Source organism: Alexandromys fortis, unplaced genomic scaffold (genome assembly GCF_014885135.2).
Source record: "Alexandromys fortis isolate MF-2015 unplaced genomic scaffold, M_Fortis_MF-2015_v1.1 scaffold_44, whole genome shotgun sequence".
Classification (NCBI taxonomy): domain Eukaryota; kingdom Metazoa; phylum Chordata; class Mammalia; order Rodentia; family Cricetidae; genus Alexandromys; species Alexandromys fortis.
In genome coordinates, this window is record NW_026067921.1 from 8,495,496 (window position 1) to 8,523,062 (window position 27,567).

General features: G+C 43.7%; 2 protein-coding genes across 5 annotated transcripts in view; one reads left to right on the forward strand and one right to left on the reverse strand.

Moving 5' to 3' along the window:
- Copg2 (COPI coat complex subunit gamma 2) overlaps positions 1-16,015 on the forward strand; it is a 120,343-nt gene extending 104,328 nt beyond the window's left edge. For 2 of the 3 annotated variants that reach the window (XM_050141802.1, XM_050141803.1), the window contains exons 21-24: positions 13,826-13,923; positions 14,538-14,676; positions 14,922-15,020; positions 15,454-16,015. In XM_050141802.1, coding sequence (XP_049997759.1) covers positions 13,826-13,923; positions 14,538-14,676; positions 14,922-15,020; positions 15,454-15,584 — 467 coding nt within the window. In that variant the 3' untranslated portion in view covers positions 15,585-16,015. The other variant, XM_050141804.1, reaches the window with a different exon arrangement.
- On the reverse strand, positions 15,960-27,301 carry Mest (mesoderm specific transcript). 2 transcript variants are annotated; one of them, XR_007591589.1, is made up of 13 exons: positions 27,159-27,301; positions 24,743-24,897; positions 23,296-23,375; positions 22,838-22,915; positions 22,602-22,738; positions 22,386-22,444; positions 21,162-21,202; positions 20,629-20,699; positions 20,322-20,423; positions 19,065-19,141; positions 18,202-18,265; positions 17,540-17,697; positions 15,960-17,387 (listed from the first exon to the last, which is right to left on the reverse strand). XR_007591589.1 is itself a non-coding variant. In XM_050141805.1 (12 exons), the coding sequence occupies exons 1-12, from the start codon at positions 27,182-27,184 to the stop codon at positions 17,270-17,272; spliced, it is 1,008 nt and encodes a 335-aa protein (XP_049997762.1). In that variant the 5' UTR covers positions 27,185-27,301; the 3' UTR covers positions 15,960-17,269. The 2 variants fall into 2 exon arrangements, 1 of the variants encoding a protein (XP_049997762.1); XM_050141805.1 differs by lacking the exon at positions 17,540-17,697.
- Positions 27,302-27,567: the final 266 nt, after the last annotated feature.

The window sequence follows — 27,567 nt, forward strand, 5'->3', positions numbered from 1 at the left end:
GTGATTCTCACCCAGGGGTGCATGGCCCCCCAGTAGCCTATCAGAACCATCTTCTAACTGGTGTTATTGTTAGTATTTGTGAGCAGATCACTGCCTCACCTCTGGTGTTCTGATAGGCCACCTGGGGCCGTGCCCACCCCCCCTCGGGTGGAACCCCTCCACCCCCCACCCCCACCCCCGGTTAAGAATCACTGCAGTGGATGGCCCCCTCTTCTCTCAGGTCTTCTTTCTCCTATATCACAGTTCTGACTTCCTAGTGGTGACCATTTGGTGTCCTCACTCAAGCATCTTGGTGTTTACCCCATGTTGTACAGACCCAACGCTCAATAATTGGAATCACTTCCTTTCTCTCTGTTTCCTTTCACACACAATGTTCTGGGAGCCTAGTTTGTGTAAGAGAACTTTAAACAAATATATTCCTCCTCATTCCTCATAATTCCCAGCAATTAGGACTTTCAGACATTCTGACAACAGTTTTTACTTTAACCTGGGCCTTGTGCTTGCTTATTATCCCCCGACCCACTTCTGATTCTTCCCTCTTCTTTACAGTATCACAAAGATTCTGGGCAGAGCATTCTATTGTCATGTCTGTCCTATTGTTACAGATCAGCACTTTACCATTGTTATCCTTAACACCCATTCCCTGCTGCAGCTGCTCTCTATCTTTTAGGAACCTCAGCTTAGTCACCAGCCTGTATTTATCAGCCTCTGTACTCAAGGTGGAGTCTTTTATGGGCTAAGCTCAATACCTGTATCCTGGCTTGTACCTTCTCAACGTAACCCTCTCATCTCCCCATGTTCAACCCACTACAAATAAACCTCACCCTAGCCAGCCAACCTTACCTGCCAGCCACCCATCCCTCACCAGTCTGTACAGAGAACCTGGCCAAAGTTGCAGTATCCAAGCACTTTCAAGGCTTTAAAAACTCATCTTCCATTTTGCCTTCCCCATCCCCAGCCTTGAAGGCTGGCAGAGTCATCCTAGTGCCCTCATTCCCACTCTGGCACCTCTCCTCTTGCTTCCTAGCCTGTTGTTGCCAGCCTCTCTCCCTTCCACCCTACTCTTGCTCTCCATCTTCCCTGGGTGCCTTTTGCAACATTTGTCTTCCATAAGTGACTGCCACTCTGGGACTGCATTATTGTCCTGTCGCCTGTTCCTCTTTTTCCTACCTACATTACAGAATTCATCCTCCCATTTCTCTGAGGCTTATACTTCTCTCGGCCACCTAGTGTCTGCCACTTCATCCCCTCCCCTGCTCTGTTCTTCATAGGAGTCTTCCTGGACCCATTTGCAGGAAGACTTTCCCTATCACCTTCTCTTCTTCAGCCAACAGCTGTCACCTTTATTGATACTCCATTCATTCCGGCTTCAAGATACACTTAGGCTGCTTTTGCTTTATCATTGCAATGATTTGGATTGCAGTGGGAGTTGTCTTTCATCAGAGTCACTGGGTTCCTCAAAAGTCTTTACACTGCTGCCTTTGAAGCTTCCCTTCTTCTCTTGTTTCTAATGCACCAGAATCCTTTTCTAAAAAGTGGGACTGCACTCTTTGTGGGAGTTGCCTTCTCACTATCAGTCCTATAGTCCAGGTCACTCTTGTTTTCTTTTTCTCATATGGGCCCACTACATTATAAGATTAACACTCACTCAGTTTTGAAGTCCTACTGTTTATACACATACCAATCTTCATCCTGTTTCTCTTCTTTATCTCTTTCTCTTTGACAAGAAAATAAAACAAATAACAATAAAAACCTAGCCTGTGAACTCCTAATCCTCAAATCCCTAGAGCCTGCTGTATCCTGTAAAAATACTGTTACCTACTTTCTTTACCTTCTCAAACTAAACCTACAAACTTCATGAGGTTAGAAGATCCCCTGCATTAAGGCTCACTAATCCCCTGACCCTGCACAGTCTCTCTGTTGTACAGCACACCTCTCTCCTTTCAGCCAGTCTTAAACAGTGGAAGCACAGATTTAGTGGTCACTGCGAAGTGGCTGTTCCGCATTGGTACCCGGCTGTGCCTCCACCATCTACATGCATCCTATATCTACCCACATACTCAATTCTTTCCACTTTCCCCATATCCCTGAGGTTGCCTTCCAGTGCCATCTGTTCAAGAGCTGTCATAAAGTGCATGTCATAAAGCCAAGTCGCTTTGACCCTTTACTTTACCTTTTCCTAAGGGCCCTATTCTGCAGCACTTGCAGTTTGCTTCACTTCTTTTCTCCTGAAACTTGACACTGATATTCCCATCCTACTACCTTTTCCCCTGAGATTTGACAATGCCCCCATTTAGAGAGCTTTACATCCAGACTCCCCCTTTTGTATAGTGGCCCATTTGCTTTAGCCAAAACCACAAGATCTTTCCATTTTCTCCTGAATTGAGTCTTCTTCTCTTTTTCTATCAGCTCCTCTGATCCACCTTGACTCCCACTGGGCACTTCCCCATGGCAGCCAACTGCAGGCTCTCTTTCTGCCCTGAATATGAATTTAAATTTTGCATGGTGTTCCCCTATGCCTCTCTACTATTGTTTTCCAGAAACCCTCCACTTCCCTGTCAGCATCCAGCCTTGCTTGTTCTGTCACCTCCCAACCAATCCATAGACTCAGGAATCTTTCCCTTGGTGTCTGCTCTGCTGTTGACCTGTTCTCATTATTGCCAGTATTGTAAGCCTCTTTGTGCCTAGCTAGCAGTGCTGAGTCCATCTGCTGTCCAAATTCACCTCTAACCTTCCATGTTTATGTTAAAGTCAGTGACATACTTGGATCCTCTCCCTCATTTATGCACATCAGTGATAAAGTACCCATGACCACCCCTCCCTCATTCTGCTTTGGTCTCATCTGCTTCTTTGCTGTACACTTGTCTTCTGCCATGTTCTTTGTCTTTCCTGGGTCCTTTTAGGCACTTTGCCTGCATTAAGACCAAATTTCTGCATGTTTCCTATTTTTATTCCCATGCCCATGGTCTTTGCCATATCTCTCCCGATGTAATGCCCTCCTTAATCCTCTGATCATGCCTTTTATTTCTTTCCTGCTAAACTACATACTTCATTTTCTTCTTTCTCATTCTTGCCAAATGGGGTGTCTTAGCTATCACAGGTCTCCCTCGGGTTGAAAACCTCTAACCTCTTACTTCTGGGCTCTGAATAACCATTTATTTTGCTTTTCTCTCTTGTGCATAATAAAATACTATCTTACCACTATGCTTTGCTATGCTTTGAGCTTTCTGTCTGTAAATCCTCTAGCTGATCTAGTAGACACTTCCATGAGTGCTCCCTTCCTGAGCTACCCTTGGTGCCCAGTGATTCATTGCATTCACTAAACTGGAGTCATACTATACCACTATACTGCCATACCTAGGCACTCAAAGTTGCCTTCTCATGGCCTGAACTAAGGGATCCTCCCAGCATTCTACATCTGCAGCATGAGTTAATATCACATTGCCTTTCACATTCTTCTAAAAACGTGCACAAGGAAAAATGGATCTTTCGTGCTTTACTGTGTTCCTATCCATGCATGCTTTTGTCTTCTGTGCTCATTTTGTTCCCACACACGACACCACCTACCCACACACCCCCACTCTGAATTGCTGGTGGGTTGACAGCTCTCTTCCTGGGTACTCCAGTCCATGATTCCTTTTCCTCTTCCTTTAGCATTCATCTCGTTCCCTGAGTTCCCCAACCTGCCTCTCCATGGACAACCAGCCACACACACCCATCACACCTATGTATCAGCCATCTCTTCCAGCCTCGCTCCTCCACCTCAGTCCTCAGCAGGGATCACAGTGTTGGCACTGCACTCCTGCCCCTGACAGGAAACCTCACACAGCTCTCATCCTTCTCACACCTTCCTTCTGCACTGCATCCAGTTGCTCACTGTCATCCCCCTGCACCAGCGGGACCTTTTCTCCCAAGTCTGACGGTCATGACTTGATGTCTCCATCTGCCTGGACTCACAGCCTCCATCTGCTCACCCTTCCTTCTCTGTAGCCATCTCCAGTCCCCCCCCCCACCTTCCACCAGTGATTCTCACCCAGGGGTGCATGGCCCCCCAGTAGCCTATCAGAACCATCTTCTAACTGGTGTTATTGTTAGTATTTGTGAGCAGATCACTGCCTCACCTCTGGTGTTCTGATAGGCCACCTGGGGGCCATGCCCACCCCCCCCCCGGTGGAACCCCCCACCCCCCCCTCGGTTAAGAATCACTGCTGTGGATGGCCCCCTGTCCTCCCTGGCCTTTGTTCTCCCATTCCATGCCCCTTGCTTTCGGGTGGTGACCACTTATGTCCTCACTCAAGCATCAAGCACTCTTACATGCACTGAGACCTACATTCTCCTCCAACTGCCTCCTTCCTTCCTGTGTTCACTCCCTTCACAAACGTGACATACTGTAACCCCAGTCCTTATGAGAATTATTCTCTTGAAGACCCTACCCATTGTACTCTCCCATCCGTATGTCAATATCTTTGATTCCACCCTGATCCTCTCTGGACTTTGACTTCTTTTCCTTAAATCTCACTTCCTCTTTCTAAGCAGAGACACACGAGGAGCCTTTGCAGAGCATACTGCTTTTATGCAAATCTCTTCTTTCCCATAAAAATGGCCCCTTGCTTTTGCCCCCTTTTTTACTATACTTAAAGCTGCTCTAGTTTATTCTCTTTGAAGACTTCTTCAACTTGCATTAATCATCCTCATCACTCAAAATAGAATTTACAAGCTCAGTTCTAGAAAATTGTTACCTCTATGCCTATGTCCTCAATTCCACCTCCAACATTACTACTCTCAACCCTGCCTTCTAGGCTAGCCCAGTCTGCCTTCACTCAGTGCCTATCTCAAACCCCACCTTAAATCCACCCACCCTTTCCTACTAGATCCCAAGAATCTGACCAAAAGTTTACACCCTCGACAGCATTTACTCTCTATCCCTTTTCTATTCTCTCTCCCTCTCTCTAGCTCCCTCTCCCCTCTCTCTCTTATCCTCTCTTATGCCCCACCTCCATGAGCTTATGATGTGCTTACCTTCATGTAGCCTTGGAACCACTTCCTTCCCTTTGGTCCAGTCTCTGTCTATGTCGCTACTAGCCTGTGCCACTTCTACCATACTCCGTGCTGTCTGTCCAACCTCGTGCCTCATCTCCATCTGTCTTCCATAGCTGTCCTTCTCCTCATCAGAAATCTCCCCACATCTTTTCTTGCTGCGTTTTTCTCTTTTTTAGCCAAGAGAAGGCTCCCTGCCTCATATCTAAGCCATACTCCTCATTTCTTCATAAGGATCAACTCACTTTAACCCATTCTTACTGCTCCCTCTTCTCCTTATCCCACTGTCTCTTCAGGGTCTTTGACTACCAGTTTTTCCATTGATTCCAACCTTTTCTTTTTCTTGGTAGCCTTTGTCCACTTCTCCCCTGCTAATAATAATTCAGCCTCTTTCTTCCCATCCCATGAAACAAATTCCCACAAAGCTCTTTTTTCTCCTTTCTAATAATCATTTCCATTTCCCCTCTAAAAGAACCTCCATTGATCATAGGCTGTCCAATTTCATTTGTTTCTGCTTTCGGCATTGGCATGCTACCTTCATACACCCATTTTCAGATGTTAAAATCTTTTTCTTAAGTAATTACTATTTTCTAGCCTGTTGTTCCATATCCTCTCTTGCCCTTTGAATCAGCTGACCCAGAATAGAAGCCCACATACAGCTCCAAAGCCCTTTACTCCTAGAGCCTAGTTTCCTCTCCTTTCATTTGCCTACCTTCTTTACCCCCAATACTAAACTCATAATGCTCAGTGGGTTCCAATGTCAACTTCTTACCCCTCCTTGTCTTATATGTCAGCCAATTACAGACTTCTAGCCACTCTGAAAAGGGGAAGAATGGATTGAGTTAACCCTACAAAACGTCTTCTCAGCATTGATCAACAGATGCTCCTCCACCATTTACAAGCCTCTTTACCCACATTCTGGACTTGGTGTACATGGGTTCATCTCCATGTTCCTGAGATTATCTACCAATACTGCCTGTGCAACTTACTGCATGTAAACACTCTCCCATGTTCTGGATCTAACATAAGTCACAGTGGCTCTGTGCCATATTCTCTTAAGTATACTACCTTGTAGATGCCTGGGCTTTGGATTTTCTTCTCTGCTGTGCTCCTGTGCTTTGACATTGATGGTGACTTGTCTCCTGATGCCTGCAGACACCTCCATATGGGAACTTTGGATCCCACTTGTCCTTTTCGTAATCAGCTCACGATCAAGACTGACCATCTGCAAACTCATTACTTACTGCCCCTTATGTAACTTCCAAGTGTTGTCTCTCCAATCAGCTCTTTTAGGTGAAAGCCAATCTCTATCTACTACATTCCTCTGGCAGCTTTAATAGCTTTCTTTCTACTTGGACATAAATTAACCTTTATATCACCACCGCCACCACCCATATTTTGCCTGAAAGACTGTGCTTGTACTGTAGCATTTACTTCTCTGCCACTGTCCAGTGATTTTCCCTTCTCGTCTGTTCCCTTCCTAAAATTGTCATCGCTGCAATGTCACCAGCCTCTTTGTCTCTAGTGTACTATCTGAGTCAACTTCTGTCTGATTTCACTATTAATTGTCCTAGCTTTTTAGTTTTACTGCATTAGACAAAGTTGTTTCCTACCTTTGGGGCCTTCCCTCAAAGCTGTTCTCATCTCCCCATGTCTTTCATTAACATGGTAATCTTAGAGTAGATGCCTTCCCAATCTCTGTTTCCTGCTTTAGCTGGCCTGCCCAGACTCTCTTCCTTCCCAACTTGGCTCACCTGGTTTACTCTTATCTCTCCTCCTCTTTGGTGTGGTGTAGTGCCTTTCCCTGAGCTCTCTGTACTCTGTACTGAGTTCTCTTAGCTGTTTGCTTCTTCTACTATTTCTCATGTTGGTCCAGTGGTCCAGCTCTTCTTCTATGCTCTCATGTTTTTCCAAACTGCACACCTCCTCTCCCATCCCCTGTGCCCAGCTAACCCTTTCTCATGCTGTAATCTCTTCTGCCCTATGTCACACCTTCAATGTCTGAAGCCCCCTTCAGATGCCCTCTTTGATGCTCTGGTGTATTCTGTGGATCTCTGAGCCTGCATCCCCCCCTCCCCCGCACACACCTAACCTGTCCTCCACACCCACTGCTTCATCAGACTGGCTGCACCATTTCTTCACCCTCCTCCCATGAAGCCTTGTGACCCAGGCTTATGAGTTCCTTCTAGAACCCCACATCCGTAGTTCCCTGTAGCCTGTTTTGCTTCCTTTCACATCCTTCCAGTCATGCTCTGATAAAGCTCTCAGGGAGCATCTGCCTCTCTGTTCTTGTCACTGTGTGATTTGGGTATTCTGCTCCACACAATCCACCCCATCCTGACAGTATCCTGACTTGATCATAATGACTCTTCCTCCTAATGCTCCTGCTTCTCTTCCCACTCCTCAACATTCAACTCCTTCCTTCGTCTCTATTTTGTTACTGGCTCCATTCTCCTCTTTCCCTACTTCACCCTGGATGACAGGCCTCAACTTTCATTAATTCTGAACACTACCCATCTCAGCCTCGCTCCTCCACCTCAGTCCTCAGCAGGGACCACAGTGTTGGCACTGCACTCCTGCCCCTGACAGGAAACCTCACACAGCTCTCATCCTTCTCACACCTTCCTTCTGCACTGCATCCAGTTGCTCACTGTCATCCCCCTGCACCAGCGGGACCTTTTCTCCCAAGTCTGACGGTCATGACTTGATGTCTCCATCTGCCTGGACTCACAGCCTCCATCTGCTCACCCTTCCTTCTCTGTAGCCATCTCCAGTCCCCCCCCCCCCACCTTCCACCAGTGATTCTCACCCAGGGGTGCATGGCCCCCCAGTAGCCTATCAGAACCATCTTCTAACTGGTGTTATTGTTAGTATTTGTGAGCAGATCACTGCCTCACCACTGGTGTTCTGATAGGCCACCTGGGGCCGTGCCCACCCCCCCCCGGGTGGACCCCCTCCACCCCCCCCACCCCCTGGTTAAGAATCACTGCTGTGGATGACCCCCTGTCCTCCCTGGCCTTTGTTCTCCCATTCCATGGCCCTAGCTTTCAGGACCACTTATGTCCTCACTCAAGCATCTCAGTGATTCCTCTTCTTGTATAGACCCTGCACCCTTCTTCGGGAACCACCTCCTTCCCTTCCCTGTCCATCCTGTCACATACAACATGTTCTAACCACAGTCTGCACTGTATGATTGATAGTTTACTCTTCATTTCTACTTTTTTCTCTTTAAAAGTTATTCTTTAGGAGACCAGTATCTGGTTTTCCTTGTGTTTTTTAAATTTACCTTCTTCCATCAGTGCTTCCTAACATCATTCTGTTGACACTGAGCCTGCTTTCTAGGCATGGATGTGCCCTTTTCACCTTTCCGCAGCTTCATTCAGTTTCTTTGCTCATTTCTTAAGTTCCACTTTGTTTGAAATTAGACTTAAATATTCTTCCTAGTCCTTTTCCTCTTGTTATCCATGATTGTCATCCTACTTACTTCTCTCCCACTCACCATTCCCGTCAGGATATTTGGGCTCTCTAGTTCTCTAGTCCTTTCCTTGGCTTATACGTTCATTCTACTGGCCTTATTTTATTGTTGGTTGTTGCTAACCTCACTCTTCACAATCTTGTAAAGCTAACTAGCCCTATATTTACTCAAAGTTATCAAACCCATAGAGCGCTTAGCATCCACCTACATTCTATTCCTTTTGATGTAATTCCAGTGCCAAGACTTTTTTCCAACATGTCATCTTCACATGGCCTTTCCCATGTATGGGTAAGTTTTACCTTGCTTTTTTTATCCATTTACTTTTTTGTATTCTGCCTGGGGTAGGGAATGGCTAATTTATCATCCATATACTTTTTTTGTTACACATTTACCACTCAGTCTGTTTTCATAGTTCTGCTTTTTCTGTGCTGTGCTCAGCTGCTCTAGTTCTCTCTGTTCGCTCCTTAGTAGGACTCCTGCCACTTGCTTTGTTTCATGTTTACACAACTTAATTCTTTTTGTTTGTTTTTTTTTTTTTTTTTTTTTTTTTTTTTTTNTTTTTTTTTTTTTTTGAGACAGGGTTTCTCTGTGTTGCCCTGACTGTCCTGGAACTCGCTTTGTAGACCAGGCTGGCCTCGAACTCACAGAGATCCACCTGCGTCTGCCTCCTGAATGCTGGAATTAAAGGTGTGCGCCACCACTCCCAGGATGGACACACACACACACATATACACACACCCTAATTCTTTTCTATTACATATTCCTTTCTTTGTATCCATAGTTTCCTGAATGTTACCCTTCCCTCCCGAGTGTCCTGTTTTTGGTTATTACTTGATTTCCTTCCCTTTTTTCCTTTAATAACTGCCTCCCTACACCACCTTCTTCCTGACACATCTGCTTTGTAAATAACAGTTATCATTAACTCCCCCCCCCAACACACACACACACTTTTTATAGTAAATACACTGCATTCTGAGTTTAAAAAAGCCTTCACCTAGCTCCCTTTTGGGGGAAAAAAAAAGCACATTTTCACAAGAATCATTAAAATGATAATGAAAAATTTTAAGAATGTTTTACAATATAAACCATGTTAACTACTATTTTAAATGCAATTTTCAATAGAAGACACTTTTTATATGGTACAAAATGATCCCATACTATAATATGAAACAGTGATTTTTTAACATAAGTAACAAGTTGCTTACCTTTACATATTAAATATATACAATATAAATAAATATTTTGGAAATGTTTACTTACCAACTGATGAGTTTCTTGAGTTATCTTGCCCATGTTACTGGGAAGATGACAGGAATATTTCACAGCATTTTTACGGTCCTTGGTCATAGGAAATGAGCCTACTGATAAGAAGTACTATGGCCATAAAAAAAACTATGCTACCCCAAGCAGGCTTATGTACAAGGGAATCAAGGGAATCACTATTACTAGCATCTGAATGTCACTCACTACATCTGACTTCCTAAGCACATGGGTGGGTGGGTGTGTATACATGCAACTTGCTCTTTGACTGCAACTTGCTCTTTGACTGTGTGCTGTAGAGCTAGCAATACTTGCATTCCTTTCTGGCCTGACACATGTGACACTCTGAACCTTAAGAGTTCTAAACCAACCTCAATTTGTGTATTTTATCGCTATTCAAGCACACACATATTTTCCTGATTGTGGTCTCACTTCTCTTACTTTCAGTTGGTTCTATAAGATTCCTTAACAGTACCCCAGCAAATCCAACCTCTAAATTTCCTGTCTGTCCTCTGCAGTATCTTAAACATTTCTGTGTGCCTCGTCTGACCTGCTGAGTCTGTGACTTTATAGTTGTAACACATTTAAGAAACACTGCTCTTGCCTTTCCTTCCACCAAGCCCGTTAGTTAAAAAGCAAGTGTACTCCAGCTCTCCCTGTTCTCTTTTCCGTACACTCGTCATTGTGATCAGAGTTTAGTTCTGGAAACCTCTGGGCTCCATGTCTCGCTCATTACTGTGCCACCTCAGAACCATTCTATAGGTTACAAAGTTCCTTCGGGGCGTTAACCTCTCTCCTTCCCGTCTTTTAACCCAAATAAAAGGTTTCTCCTTCCAGTCAGTACCTCTGTTACTTTCATCTGTTATTTTCCCATTCCTTTCCTCCTCACTCTCTGTCTTGTCCTAAAATAATATCATCCCCTCTTGAAGAAGCCATATGTGTTCCTCTTGAACAGAACTTTCTAGCCAGGTTCTCTCCCTAGTAGGTCTCTCCTCTCTAATCTGCTCGTGCCACTTTTACTGTTAACTCTCTTCAGATGACTCCGTCTTTCTCATGTTCAGTACAATTATGGCTTAGTCCAGACTTTCAGAGAGTTCCTGCAATTGGCATAGCTCAGAGCCGGCTTATTTATACTCCCAATCCCTAAGTCTATTAGTTGCTTCAGATAGCATCCAAGGAAAGATTGCCAGATGACAGTCCTTCATAACACTGTCTCAGAGCCACATTTCTTCCCTCCATCTTTGGCTGCGATCTAGCATAACACATAGGTCTCTCCTCCAAATTCAACTCTGTCATTTTTTTTTTCAGCATTCCTCATTTTGGCCCTCTATAATGCCCTTCCCTACTCACTCTTTGTACTCACTCTGTCCTTCCACTCAAAATCCTACTTTTTTCTTTTTCAGATTCCAACCTCTGTCTTCTCTGTGATACTTTCATACAGGCTCCCTAAGTATCATGTCACTCCGAGTCAAACAAGATCCACAGAGCATCTCAGCAATTTGGATGGCACACTATGCAATAATCTTCATCTGTCATCCTTCCCATTTCCACCCCACTACAGTCAACATGGATGCAGAATTCTTTAGATGTATTTGCCTCCTCATAATCTTCACTCATTCTCCACCTTGTAACAGGATTCTAGTCTCAGAACCAAGCTACCGCCTGTATTCCCCACTAAGCAATCCTAGTATCTCCCTAAGTTGTCATCAGTCACTTCTGTCAGCACTGTGGCATCTTAATTTTTATAAACCTTCCCTCCTTAACAACCCGATTCACCATGGTCTCTATGCCTAAATGTGACCAAGTAGATTTACATTGAGCTCTGACAGGACTTTCCATTTGAGATCTTTATTCTACACTTTGTCTGCTTGTTGGCTGGCCCTCTGGCATGTTTTCCTTCCCTTTGCTTCCAATCTACCTTTCATTTTCATTCCTTCCTGATTTGGGGCCCAAGAGCTATCTTAAGTTTCATTTGATGCCTGCCATTTCTTAGTACTGGCTCTTTTACATCTGATGTTAACTTTAATGTTGATCTTCTGTACTGTTTTTCCTCCTTTAGCCAGGAAAAAAGCCTTAATTTTCAGCATCCCTCGTGTTCTGTGTGTAGCCACTCACTTTTTCTTTTTTACATTCACTGCCTAACACTTCCATCCTCCTTAATTTCCTGTGTATGATATTGCATCTGCTCTCAGCTCATAGACCTAGGTGGATCATTATGGATAGCCTGTTTCAGACCCATTCCTTTAACCTCATTCTTGCTCTCTTGGTACATCCATTCCTTCAGCTATCTAGGAATCTCTTCAGATCTGTATCTCTTCATTGTGCCATGGTCTTCCCCTCAGTGATTAACTTCTCCAGCTTTCCACCCTGACATGTGTTTACTCTACACTCTGTCTCCAGCCCAACTGCACCTCCCTCTCCCTATTTAGCTTCCAGCATTGATCTTTGTTTCCAATTCTGTATTCTTCTCAAACTTATCTCCTTAGCAGATGACTCTCATAAAATTTGCTTCATTTTTTTAAGCCTCTTTAAGAGGTCTTCATTCAGGTTTTGTTTTCTTTCTTCCTTTTGGGTTTTGCCTTTCCTGTTCAATGAAGCTGTAACTGTGATGATAGTAAAGTGCTCTGGCCCTGAAGGGTCCCTTTGACCTCCTCTCTTGTCTCCCAGTGTCTGTCTCGTCTTTGGTTTGACTGGTGCATTACTACCACTGACTTTTAATGTAGCTCTTGGCAGGTTCCCTGCAAGTCCTCATTGCATCAACCAAATCGTTTAATGAAAACTGGCACAAAGGTTTCACTCACACCTTCCTCCTCAGTCCATCCTCAGTACTATTAAGTGCCTTCTCTTTTGTCTTCTACATATAAGTTAACTAGTCTGATCCAGTCTGTGATCTAGTCTACCATTCATTTTGTCTCTCTTTAATTTATCCCCAGGCTCCTAACCCTGCAGCTTCACATAGCACTCTGTGAAAATTTATACTAAAGGATCTGTGGCATTGAATTGTAGTGTCAAGAATAGATTAATCACACTAATTTAACTCTTTGTCAGCTTTGGAAACAGAAGTCATGTGTCACTCATTTCTTGTGTATACCGCATTCCCTTATACCTTTACTTAAATGTCAGTGGGATGGAAGGATGGATGGATGGATGGATGGATGGATGGATGGATGGATGGATGGATGTTTAAAGACGGAAAAAGTACCTCTTATTCCCATACTACCATAAGTGTTTACATTTGCATCTCCTTTCTTCTCTTGCTCAAACCCCCAAATAGCTTTCTAATGCTCCAATTTCTAGTATTTTGTGCACATAAACTTTTTCTAGATCCCTGATTAGATCATAGACACCTTTCCTCCATCCATGTTGGCCAAATTCTCTCCTTTAAACTGGAAAACCCTGTCTTCAGCAAAACTTCACTTTCCAAAATTGTGTCAATTTTTTATTACTCATTCCCTACTTAATTCTGTCAGTCATCTGAAACATAGTGAATGCTGCTTGCTTTTCCACTCTGAAATAGACTTTACCAATGGTAAAGCCTCCCTTTCTCTACTCACCGCAGGTTGGAAGCTGACTTAGTTTATTCTGGTGTTCTGTGGATCCACAAAGTCCACAGTCTAATGACAGCACTGAGACCCTGTACTTGGTCAGTGTTAATCCGATGGTTTGTGTACTTTGCTGTCAGTACTTTTTGCTTTATTGTGGTCCTAGAGCATCGAGTGGTTCTTGTTTTTCAAAATATTGGCTCTTTTAACCAACATGACAGAAAGTCCCCCCAAAATATCTCCCCCTCTTTCTTCACATCAACACAAAAACAGTTTGTTCAAGTCATCTCTTCTGTGTGCTCTTCTAATCTACAGTACAGAAACATTTTCAATCATACTTTGTGAAACTGGCTTTTTGACCGGCTTGCAAGCTGCTCCAAGAGCTCGCCCACCTTAGAAGAGGGTATGCAAATGTTAACACTTGAAATGTGGAACACAATACTGAGCACCGTGATGATGGAAATGTGCTTGTTCTACCCACTCATGTGGATTTGCCTGCTCTTCCCTCCAGTAGCAGGCACCTTTAGCTGTACCATGAAGTTTACAGTCCGGGACTGTGACCCTAACACAGGAGTTCCAGATGAAGATGGATATGATGATGAATATGTGGTGAGGCTTCCCTGCACACCCTGCACCTCCACAGCATCAGCAACTGCTCTCACAGAGCGTTTCCCTAGAACAGCTGACCGAACTCATGGGACCTAGACTGTCCCTCCCTGTAATGGAATTGTATCGTGCCAGAGAGAATTTAAATGGAGTACTTTACCACTAAACCAAAGGAAGTCACCTTTTTTCCTCTATTAATGGGAATAACTGATAATTGCATCATTTTTAATGTGATTGGGTTTATTTATAAAGTAGGTTTCAGGAACTTTTTGATTGGTTAGTTCTAATACTGGTAAGTCATGGACTGAATAGCCTTGCCAGAAAGGAGGGGTGATGTGTCAAGTTAGAGGGTGTGTGGCCTCCACGAGGGGTCTGATTGTGGCAGTGACTACTGTGCACCTCAGGGCCATTGGCACTCAACCTACACTCACTTGGCTCCTGCCAGGTTGTTCTTGCTCCTCTATACTGGAACCTGTAGTGAACCTGTAGTTCTAGTACAGAGCTTCCTTTAGGCCTTTGCATGCTTTGCAAACAAAATGCCAAGTGATCAGTTCCTTCTATTTTTGTTGTAGACTCAAAGGACTTTTATTTACTGACTCCTGCTTATTGCCCACTAGCTGGAAGATCTTGAAGTGACTGTGTCTGACCATATTCAGAAGGTACTGAAACCTAACTTTGCTGCTGCCTGGGAAGAGGTGGGAGACACCTTTGAGAAAGAAGAAACCTTTGCCCTTAGCTCTACAAAAACCCTTGAAGGTGAGAATTTTGCTGCCAGTGAGCTGCCTGGGGCCAGCATAAAACCCAGGAGGCATATATGCAGTTCCAAAGGAACTCCTTTCTGTTGAGTATGGTTTAAGTCATCTACTCAAAACCCAGTTACCTGTCTGTATCATCTGACCAAATCAGCCATTTTCTAGAGGAGTAGCCTCTGTACCTGCAGCTCCTAGGACAGACCCTCATGTTCAACTCTTCTAATGCTGTCACATCAACTTTCTCAACAGAGGCTGTGAACAACATCATCTCATTTCTGGGCATGCAGCCATGTGAGAGATCAGACAAAGTACCTGAGAATAAGAATTCCCATTCCCTCTATCTGGCGGGTAAGAGATTCCCATCCGCATTCCCTTCAAGTGTATAGAATTTAAAAGGAAAGGATGTGGATAGGCACTCCCTGCCCTGTTGTTGTCTGTCATCGGATTATTTAACAATTTGACACTTGAATTCAAAATGAATAACTGATTGTACAGGTTCTCCTTAGGTTATTCTTTTAGGAAGCACAATGGCTTAAAATACTTCAATCTCTAACAGATGCCAGCTCCACTCCCTGAGTACACTAAGTTAGTGATACTCAATACCTTCCATGACCTGGTTTTCATATGAACATTTAAAAATTAGAATTATTCACTTCCTGTAAATTTCTATAAAGGTGAAACTAAAATAATAGAAAGGAGGTATGGGCAAAACATGATAAATTCCATTAGTCAGGGCTTATTTGAAGTTCTTAATATACTTTCTCTAACTTTTTTCTCTCAGGTGTATACAGAGGTGGCTATGACTTATTGGTACGGTCTAGACTGGCCTTAGCAGATGGAGTGACCATGCAGGTGACTGTGAGGAGCAAAGAGAGAACACCTGTGGATGTTGTCTTGGCTTCTGTAGGATAAGTTCTTGCTGGGAAAGGTGGTGTTGGCTATGCTCTCCCTACTGGTGGTTTTTAAGCTTATGGCATGAATTTCCCAGAGTCTCATTTAAAGAGTAAGAGACTTTGAAGAAGCAAATCCAATGTTTGGCCCTGAGCCAGCAGATCAAGCAAATGTTTGCCTTTGTGCATGGATTTTAGTGTTTCTTCCCTTCTCATTGTCTCACTTGTTCAGCTTTGGGATGACAATGCAGCTTTGAATGATCTTGAAAACCAGATACTATGTATGCTATTCTACAGCTGCTTGGCTTCATTGTATGCTCTTATTTAATGTGTGAAAACTCTTGGCAATGTTGGAAAATTTTATCCCAGAAGGGTGGAGCGGGAGGGGAAGCCGGAATCCATTTTTGTCACAGTTTGTTTTTATTAATAGAAAATAAACACTCATTCATTCCAGTTTCAAAGTTGCTATACTTGAAATTTCTAATTTAAAAAATGAATTTAAAATAATCAATAATGCTGCTTTAACTAAGTTAAAACTGTGGCTTAAAAAAGTTTTCAGCACCATTGCTCTTTCAGCATTTGTTCTTACATCTCAGTACGGGAGTTGCTGAGTTACGTGAGAAAGCCTTGCTGAACAGCTAGTAGGGTGGGTGCTAAGCAGCCATCCTAAGAGGAGTCAGTGGGCATTTGGCTGTTACATGGGCCCCTCGCCTCCACTTCAAACTGGAGGAACATGCACCTAAGTACTGTTGCGAGGAGGAAGGCTGTTATTTACTGTTCAGCATGGACTTTCTAGCCAGTGACAATAAAGCTCTGGCACAGATACAACTGGTTAATACCTCGTGGTTTTAGGAAATTCTGTAAATAATTTGAATCTTTTTATTCACAAATTATATGTGTGATGAGGTTCTCTACTCTAGCAAGTAAGGGCCAACATCTTAATACCCTTAGAAAATACATACATGAGTATGCTAATAAGTCTCAAAAGCATATTCAGAACATTGTTGGTTTGGTAAGGGGTTTTTTTTTGGGGGGGGGGGTGCAGTTCTGGGGATTGAACCCAAGGGCTTTAGCTTGCTAAGCAGGCACACTACCACTGAGCTACATCTCCAGCCCCCTAAGCCAATGTGTATTTCAACAAAATGTCTATAATTAGAAGCAGCTGATGAAACTAAATGTAAGGCATGACAAGATAGTCCTTCTCATAAGCTGTGCTGTATAGAGAGCTTGAACGGGAGATAAGCAAGCTCCTCCCTCCCTCTTTACTACAGGACTCCAATTATGGTTGGGCCACAAGTTAGCATTTCTGAGGATTTCAGCAAAGTCCACACAAGTTAGGGTTTTTTTTTTTTTAAGTATTTTACGAAAAACAATGTCCAATGCTGTCTTTCTACATAATTGAGAAGTGTTATTCATCAGAATTTTATAATAACAATAAAAAGAAGATCCATACACTTGGTCAGATGTCACAGAAATGAGGGGAGGAGTATCTTGTCACCCATAAGAGAATGAGAGATGGATTAGCATGCCATCCTTAGAGTTTCTGCTGCCTGTTTTCTATAGTTTGCTGACCAATGTGAATCAAATGGACTTTTATGAAAGAATAGTATTTGATTGCCAGGACCTCTTTGGGGCATTTCTAAGTGGAATACACACAAATACGAGAATGGGGGAGGTAATTAATACAGGGAAGCTACTCTTTACAGCTCAGAAGGAGTTGATGAAGCCCATATATGCATTCAAGAAGCCCATGGGATCCTCTAGCTGTGGGTAGTGGCTAATGTGGTCATCCAGAATCGACACTGTGGACCGCGGCAGCGTTTTCCTAGTGGAAGAGAACAGCATGGAGGTAAACTTAAGGCTGGAGGATGAGAGGATGTAAGCCATGGGAAGCCCCATAAATGCCCATGTAGACAGACATACCACACTGGAAAGAGCCAACAAAGAGCTTGTTCATCTCCTACTTGGGAACTATACCTTAGCCAGATAAACTTGCCAGTTCCACTTAGACTGGTTTCAATTGTTCAGAACACAACAGACAACATCTTGCAAATACAACACTTCTGTAACAGTCCTCAAAACATGACTTTCAGCTCCTTAGAGAAGCATCAACAGGTGGCTCACTCTGCAGCTCACTGCCCAAGCAAAGATAAACAAAGAACCTTCCTTAATCTCATGAGGAGATTGTTTAAAATTCTAAACAAGCTGTTTATTGCCAGATTGTATCTACTAGGACACATGAAGGTATGGAACACTCTTACATGACAGTCAAGATTTCATATTCCAGCACCTTCTGAGTAAGTACCCTGAAGGAGTAACAACCAATGAAAAAGCCTGCTCAGTTGAGGTCAGTGAACTGGCTTTAGAATCAGCTAACACATTCCATAAGAGGTTCCGGTCACATGAAGGTTTTTCCCCCTTTCCTCTATACTTAGCAATAATATAACAACCATGTCAGTGAAAACAGGACGTATGAATCCAGAGAATGTATAATCAAATCTCCTTTGGTGAGAATAAGATTCCCTATACCTAACTGGTCTATTTATTTTATGTTTTCAGTGAGATCGGAGGCAATAGCTAGTGCCAACAGACCTGTTAAGATGAAATATCTAACAAAAACAAAACCTCTGAGGACTCACCTGTACAGCTCCAGAAACTCTGGATAGGGATTTATAGGATCCAATGGCCCATAGATAAAATGAACTAGGAAAGAGAAGAGGAAGGAATTTCTAACAACTCACATCTATGCTTCTGTTGCTACCTTAAAATTAACTTCCCTCCATTTATTTAAAAAAATATGCGAATAAAATTTTTCTGTAGAAAATGTTCTTATTTGGTGAGCTATAAAGAACTTATAGAACAAGCCAGTCCATCTTCTACATAGAACCATTTGGTCCCTTCTTGCTCTTGTATACTCTGAATCCAAAGGAATAAGCTCACTTTGAAGATCTTCTTTCTAGAAATGTAGGTGTAGATAGAATCATCATCCTTTGCTCCCTCTGTTGTGACTGACCTCTGACCTCTGACATATTGATCACATATAGTATGTGAGACACTGCTGATTCCCTTCGCCATACCATATGACCGTCATTAATGACTTTACTAGCTTCCTGTCCCAACAGTTCCATTTTCACCATGGTAGGCAAGCCATACCAGCTCCATCTATGTAGTAGCTCAGTGCCTTCCGCCCTCACTCTGGCATTCCAGGTGTTTGCAATAGGGTTGCCAGTGAATAAAGACTGGGCAGTTAGCTGGGCGGTGCTAGCACACGCCTTTAATCCTGGCACTTTGGAGGCAGAGACAGGTGGGGGTCTCTGTGAGTGAGGCCAGCCTGGTCACATACTAAAAGTAGCTGTTTTTATGCAAGACTCAGATTGACTTGTTTTCATTTGCTAACCTTGGTAGCCCTGCATGGAAATCTTATGAGTGGGAATTATGTTAAGTCACTATTCCCCAAGGGTCCCTGTCAAGAAGTGACAGAAGATTGCACTTAGATACTCACTAGGGATGGTCACAGAAGCAAGTGCTCCCACCCAGCGTCTTCTGAATTTCTTTCTTTGATTGATATACTGTAAAAGACTAGAGCACAGGAGAGTCAGCAAAAGCAGAGCAAGAACTAGTATCAGTGCAGTGTCCAGAAAAGCATCTGCATACAGAAGCAGCCTCAGGTCCCAGGAATAGCCTACTTCAGCCGTTGGTGTTAACTACCGTGGGACAGAACAGTGCTATCAACATAAGCGCTTATGTTCTTTGCATTTCTTAAGCAGGAAATGAGATCTTCAGAAGGATTACAGTTGGTTTGGAATGTATATAATTTAAAACCTGGGTCTAAGAATCCAGTTTTGATCCCAGCTCTGTGACTCTAACAAAACACTTTTTTAAACACCTAAATTCCTCATTTGAAACTAAGACCAAACTACATAATCTCTGAGTTGATAGCCACCTCTAAAAATGAAAGTGTAGAAGTTTATGGGCTCATGGCTTCATTACTATACTTCATCTGACCATGGAGTGGAAGACTCCTCCTGTAGTGGAAGCTGCCAACAGCCTCACTGCAGGCAGCCCTGACTGCTCTCCCGAACTCTGGGGCAGTTAGCAAGGCAAAATATGAGAATAATGTGTTTAAAAGAGAGGTGTACTTGTTTTCAGTTTGATTTATATTTTACATATATATATATCTTGTGGGCTAGGATAGGGAGGAAGAAATGGCTCTCTCACAGAAAGCCAGCAGTTTAGAGCACTGGGAGTCAGACCCAGCTCGCAAAAGGCCAGGCCTCATCTTGAGAAGCGATGCATATATTGCATCTCCCAGTCTTTCCAAGGAGACCGCTACAGTCTTACTAAACCAAAGCCTTGCTTCTCAAGCCATTGCTACTGCAGGAATAAGCAGAAGAGCTTTGTACTTAAGAGACTTGAGGCTTCCTTCGAAACTGATTAAAACATTCTGAAATACTGAATATTAACCAAAAGTCTAAAGACGGATATGTCAAAGTCATTGAATCATTTTCATGCAAATAAGCACTAAGATTTGCAACTATTTATCCACGTTCTCTGTGCCAAATAATTCAGGAGTAACTCACCCTGTGCTTGATTTCTTTGTTGGAAAACACAGACTAGGACTGTCTCGGGTTCATCTCATAATTCCTAACCAGCCCCCTTGGGACAGGGAGTATGCCAGCAAGGAGGAGAACATAATCCTGCACCTGCCCCTCTCTCCAAGAGAGCCCCACGGGGGCCTAGAGCAAGGTTCCTGTCTCACCTGTCGATGACCAAGTTCCCATCATTGTTGCGGATTCCAGCCCACATGTCCCATAGCTCACTCTCAGAGGGTCGAGTGTACGGTCCGAAGACTGGAGTCAGACTGAAAGAGTACAGATGCTAAGACAGTGTCAGAGCGCCAGACAGAACTAGGACCTCAGAAGGCCATACTGTCTGACCCTTTGCCAATTCAGAAATTCTTCTAGAAAATCTCTAGGCCCAGGCATGCTTTGGTCCAACCCTATAATAGCAGCAAGTTTGGCTACACTGTTCTCAGCTCACTCAGGCTTTGATGATTGATGACTTACCCTCGAGAGAACACGAAGAAGTTCATGAGCCTTGTGAGGATAGGTGAAAGCACGCCTCCATCTTTGAGGAGCTGCAGGTCAGAAGTGCAAGTAAGAATCAGGGATCCAGAGAAAGTTGACAAAATGTTTTTACACCAGATAAAATAGAACTTAGCCATGTCTTCTTCTGGGGAAAGAAAATGTATAACCCCTAAATCTAACTGATGAAATCATCAAGTTTAGCCTAGGATCTCAATTTATTTAAACATCATACTTAAGACACAGATCTTCATGTAGTTCTATTTTTCTAAATAGTCATCTCTTATTTCTCAGAAATGTTTGTAGGTTTTATGTAGGAGAGCCTGCTTTATTTGATTGAGGATGAAAAATTAACTTGATTAATGTGAATTGCTGATAAAGATCTCAATGGAAGGCTCATCACCACAAGTATGACCCTTAAGGGTCCCAGGTTTGTTTGTTTGTTTGTTTGTTTGTTTGTTTGTTTTACTGTCGCAGACATCTGAACTAAGGAGCTATGCAGTAAAACTGCCAACCTTTTGAAGAAGGAGAGGACGGTGGGTCTCAGGAAAGATACCTGTGGAAAGAGAGACATTTACCCATTTACCGAAAACTGCAAGTTAGAAAGACAGCCATTGCCAGAAACTAATTACCCTATTTGTTGTTACATTTGGAGCTTTCACTGCCAAAACAGAATTAGGAATAAAAACAGCTATACACTACGTAACAACTTATACTCAACATGGAAACTACATACATGTGTTCCAATCTGAAGAATGATTATACTGCTAATTTCTACAAGATTCTCTGTGGAACAGTCAAGTTCCAACACCCTGATATTACTTTCCTCATTTTAAAGGTACAGAAATGGATAAAGTAATTCATAGGCTCTTCCATAATGCATTGATGCCTAGGCCTAAACTCCCGTCAGTATCTCCTCAGCTCAGAATACACACTGATGTTAATGAACTGGTCTGCAAACACACATGTATGTGTATTTTTCTCTTGAACTGATAAAAGGGACAGACCCACTATTCTCCCAAGCCACCCAAAAGGCATTCAGATGGGGGCATTTGGGCATTTCTGAATTAATGAGCTCCAAATAATACTCATTCATTCCCAGCCTGACAACCTGGCATTGCCACCAATTAAGAGTTTACTAATGCAACTTCCCAGCCAGACCATCAGATCACATTTGTGGTAGTCTTGTTTGTTTGTTTGTTATGTTTGTTTTTGTTTTGGGGACAAGATCTCTCCATGTAATCCTAGCTGTCATGGAACATGTTACATAGATCAGGTTGGCTGTGAACTCAGAGATCCACCTGCTTTTGCCTTGCAAATGCTGGGATTAAAGGCATGCACCACCATACCCAGTTCTTTAAAAACAAAATCAAAGCAAAACAAAAACCATGGTATTTATTGTGTTCGTGAGTACATCGGTGCCAAGACACGTGTGCAAAGGGCAGAGGGCAACTTGAGAAGTCAGTTCTCTCCTTCCACAGTGTGGGTTCCAGAACCAAATTCATATTGACAGATTTAGCAACAAGCACCCTCACCCACTGATTTTTTAGATGTTTGTAAACATATATTCCATAAATGCCATCAACTATCAGAACTATTCATGGCACAATAAAGGTAAAAGATGTCCCGTGTTTAGTGTCTGCTTATAATATCAGATTATCACTTAGGTGTCTTTATGACTTAGAAAGGTGGCCTTCCTAGACTACACCCCACTTTACACCCACCACCAAGGCAATTACCTCCATTTGACAGACAGAGACTCTTTATGGTAAGCCGGCCAGATCGATTCTGCTTGTACCTGTAAAGGACAAGAAGAAACATACGTGTAGCTGAGCAGCTGGCACCCATGCAGAGGGCTGCAGACAGCCCCCAGAGTTTGAAGATCCCAAAACCACTTGACTTCCCATCATCTTAAGCTCCTGACATCTGTGCCAAGGACAGAAGTCTGGTCTCACCTGTACAACAGCTCCTGAGCAACAATATCTCCATAGTCATGAGACAACAGGTTGATTCTGCGGTTTTGGAGTCCCAGGTGCCGAAGGAGGGATTCCACAATGCTGGCTTGCTCAAATATGGAATATTGATGTGGTCGCTAAGGAAAGAGCCAGAGACATAGCATGACATCATCAGAGCCTGACCTGCATTCATACCCATCCCACCCATCACTGGGGACCACCTCACTGCTGCTTACCGGTTTGTCACTGAAGCCAAAGCCTAAGAAATCCAGGGCAATCACTCGATGAAACCTCAGGGTCAGACCTTCCCAGATCTGTAAAAAAAGCAAGCATGATGTGCATTCTACTCCCACGCGCCAATGCCCTGCCCACAGCACAAGACCCATGCCTATATGTCAGCTTGGATAATGTGAAAAATCCCATGAAACCATCACAGGCCTGGGTGATGCTCTGGGAAAGGGTATGATTCCTAACATTTAATATATTGAGAACAAAACTCCAGCCTTAACTTGGCAATGATTCTTTCTGGGCAGCCAATTTTTTACTCCCCTATAGTACATGAAAAGCAATTCAATATTTAATGGGATTTTATCAAGCAGTTCAGATCTGCAAGGGCTGACCAAAAAAAAAAAAAAATCTAGAGTTTGAATATATTTTTAGGACATAGCAGGACCTAGAAATCAAACTTCATTACCTTGTACCAATCATAGCTGGATGTTGGAAAGCCATGTAAAAGCACAACTATCTCAGGGCTTCCAACCACACCAACGGAGTCTAAAGGGAGGAAAAAGAGAAATCAGGCAAACTCCTTGCAAAGTAGCCTTGAAGACAGCAAAATATTTCAGTAGAAAAGGATCAGACCAAATTAATGATATTAAAATGCAAGCTTACTAGATAAGAGGAGCTTCCTCTTAATCTGTATTTTAAATTGTAAATGGCATACTTTACATGAAAATTCTTGAAACAATTTGCTCATTATCACTTAAATTTTTTAGAGATATTCCCTTGTAGTTATCAATATTAAAATGCAAATTATTTTTCATTTAGTAAAAAGTAAAACACCTAAATAAAAAATAAAACCAATTAAAATGTTACAATCACAACAAACTAAGATTCTCTGCACTGTTTATCCAATGCTAGCAGATACACCCAACTCCAAAACAAACATACAGAATTCTGTTTCAAAAATGGGCTAATGATGACAAACTTTTTTCTGTTTGTGACATCTTTCAGATTATTCAAACAATAGAATCCTCGCCACAGTACTGGATTTAAATTAATACTGTCAGTGGCAGAAAATATTGGTAATAAGCTTTCAAAAATTGTTTAATTAGAAGCAGTTAAAAATATCATGTACTGTACTTAGGCTGACGAATCTACAAATACTATAAAGCACTAAATATTAATTCTGGAAAAGAACCAACAAGCCAGTGTAAGGAAAATTTCATACTTACTTGACTGTGGATAACCAATGAGAGGAGGTCAGGAGCAATAATGAAAAACGGTTTACGAAAAACAAACATTTTTCGTTATTGCTCTTGACCCCCGCCCAAAAGAAATCTTTCCAATCTGTCTCTCAGTCTCTTCACCTATAAAATGAGATTAATGACACCTATCTCCAAGTGCTGTTATAAAAATTAAATGAAAAATGAAGATAATTAAGATTAAAAATATAACAGAATGCCGTGAGTGTGGTAATTAAGTGGCAGTCATAATAATTCCCAGTAAATCTCATCAGTTTTAGATACATATAACAAATCATGGAAAATAATAAAATGACAAACGGAAAGGGGGGGGCAAAGGTGTAGACAGGTCGCTAAATATCACGTTACCTGACACTAGGGGCGCTCAAGAGAAAACTAACATCAAATACAAATGGAACTGGAAGAAACTTCCTGAATTAGGTACAATTCCATCCCCACCCCCACCTCTCCATTGCTGAGTGCCCTGTTCTCAGAAGACCAAAAGGAGTTAGTCCGTTATACTCCAGATACACCTTACACAAACGGGGTTGCTCCCCTTCCCACGACCCCCCGCCCCGTCACTGCGGAGCAACAGAGACCAAGGGCTATAAAATAAGTACCTCAGCTGAGACCCACATGACCCAAGTTTGTGAGATTCTCCCACAGTCCAGTTCTCACCTTGGTAGAAGATGCGAAGTCCCTTGTAGGTGAAAAACTTGCCGGAAGTCTTCCATGAGTGCAGAGCGGGGGAGAGCTGAGGGGGCGGGATGTGCAGGTACGCAGCCAGCAGGGGCACAGCCAGGAGCCCCACTTGGACCCACCACTCCCTCATCCTGTGGGAAAAGCAGCCAAGGTAACATTGTACATTTCCAAAAATCAAAACAGAACATGGAGTGCAAAACTGGCACCACGTGACCGTGGCAGGAAAGTTTACCAAGAAAACGTAAAAAACGTCACTACCCTTTGCAGTACTTACCACCATTCTTCCATATGTGATCTTCAAGCGTATGTGTAATTTATTACCTGTCATTAAGCAGAGAGCTGCTCCTAATTTTAATACACACCTTCTGGCCAGCGAAGCCTTATTTGGCCCTACTATCTGGATTTGGGCTAAGAAACTGATGAGGGGGAGGGGAAGATACTGAAAGCAAGATGGCCGCAGCACTTCACATTCCAGTAAGCAGCTTTGCCCTGACCCTGAACATCTAATCTCTTAGAAGTCTGGGCAGCAGATTCTATTTTTGCTTTCTTTGCAGACTCTTGAGGCGGTTCCCTTTTTAAAATTAAGACCCCACCCACACACCTAGCACTCAGGACTTGGTTTTGTCTAGCACAAATTTGTGCCCCCAGCTTGCTATGCCCAAATTTCAAAAGTCCAGATTAATTTATCTCCCCTGGAGGCAAGGATTTAAAGCAAGATTAGAAACTATTTTACCAAGGAAAGGGTTCTCTAAGTTGGAAAATGCCTCCTAAACTGAACTAGAGGTGTCAGGAGGCTAGCTACAGGTAAAACAAATTAATCGCCAGAGTCCTGAGAAGCGTTGGCTTGCTGGCTCACTTTGTATATAAGAATGCCCTACGGCACATTACCTGCAATCTCGCAGAATTGGCTTTTCTTTTTTTGGGGGGGGGGGGATGTTAATTCCAGCACTAAACCTGACGTGGTAAAAATAAAAAAAATGACACACCTTGAGAATCCTCAATTCCCTGCCTAAACTTCAGACTGCGGCTGGACTCTGGCTTTTTTTCTGCCCTCCAAAGTCTCTGTTCAATAAACAGTCACGATGCCTTGGTTCTACCTTTCAAGGCAATACAAGAAATGACTGGAACAGTGCCAGGACGTGATGGTCTGTGATCCGCTAACTGATTTTACCGTCGAACCTCCTTGAAAGGCAAATAACAAAAGCGTTAGGTTTGGGTTTTTTGTTTTTGTTGTTGTTGTTATTATTTTTGATTATTTTCCGCAGCCTCCATTCGGTCCTGTTACCTGTTCATGCATTTTCACGTAACCTCTGGGGCATCCAAGCGGGTCTCAGACTGAATCTGCAGTGACTCAGCAGAACACGGGGAGGGGCGCCTACGGCAGAGCCAACAGGGGCTTCCCGCCTGCGCTGGGAACAGAGGTGCCACACCCACGCTCTCCACACCGTACGTCGGCGCACCTCCTCCATTTAGGAAAGGGGGCAACCCCCCAGGGAGTCTTAGTTACTTGGTTAAAAAAAAAAAAATCCCCCCCAACGTTTTATGATTTTCAGTAGTCAAGCAAACTGGCAATCAGGCGAAAGGTTTAAACAAATTTTTAAGTCAAATCCCCGTTATTTAATGGCACCATGACTTAGATTAAAAATTCAACACACCCCCGTAACAAACTTTACGTGCCTTGATTTCTTATTTCTGTCAATGATGTAAAAATACATTGATCTAATACCACCAAACCAGCCCATCTAAAGACTTCTTAGCGAGAACTACACTGCGAACCCACAAATCGAAGCAAACATTTCTCATTACGTTTTAACAGTCTGGCCGCGTGCCCGGTCTCCCGAGGGTTCCCATTTCTGGCTTCGGAATAACACTTATTGCCGCGGTCACACAGCGCGGCAAGGTCCGGTCGCACCTATGTGGTAACTACGCCACTACGATTCCAGAAATCTTAAACCGCACCGTGGCAGTCTCGACTCCTCGAATCCTCAAACACACACCAGGGTCTAGAAATCCCAAGTCACGCAACAACAATGACCAGCTCTACACCGGGGCGTTACCGAGGTTCGCAAAACCTAAATTGCACCGCACCACCACCACCACCGCCTAAATCACACCACAGCAAAGACCCTGACGGAGATAAAAAAAAACTAATTTGCACCAGGGTAATACGGAGATCCTAAAATTCCTAAATCTTACGCAGCTGACCCCCTGTTTGAAAATAAACCACCAGCAAGGACGATCCCGAGTTCGGGCCGAGCGACCACCTTCCAGCCGGGGCAGCATGGCCACCTTTTGGTAAGGATTTTGCCACGGGCAGCTCCGGGGTGGCAGAGGTACCCACACGGAGTCGGGCCGGCCACACCCCCCTCGCGGCACGGCCGGCAGCACCCACCTGCGCAAGCGGTCTCGGCGCACCATGGCCGCATTATCCCATGCCGCTCGCCGCAGGATTGCGGAGCACGGGGCGCGCCGAGGCGCCCACAACCGTACAGGATCGGAGGTGGCGTCGGCGCAGCCCACGGTCCGCTCAGGGCGGCCCGCGGCAGCGGCGGCTGAGACAGCGAGCGGCCTCTCGGGCGAGCCTGCGGCACTGCGCCGGTTGGCGAGGCGCGGCTGCCGCAGAGGAAGGCTGCTGCGTCTGCGAAGAGGCACCGGGATGTGCTGGTGGCCGCGGCAGAGCGGAGCGAGCGGGCACCGACTTTTAGAGCCTATCTAGCCCCGCCCCTGACCCACCCACCATGCTGCGGTGTCCCTCCCTCCCGCTCCCTCTGCAGAGCCCTCCCCATCGCTGCAGAGAAGGG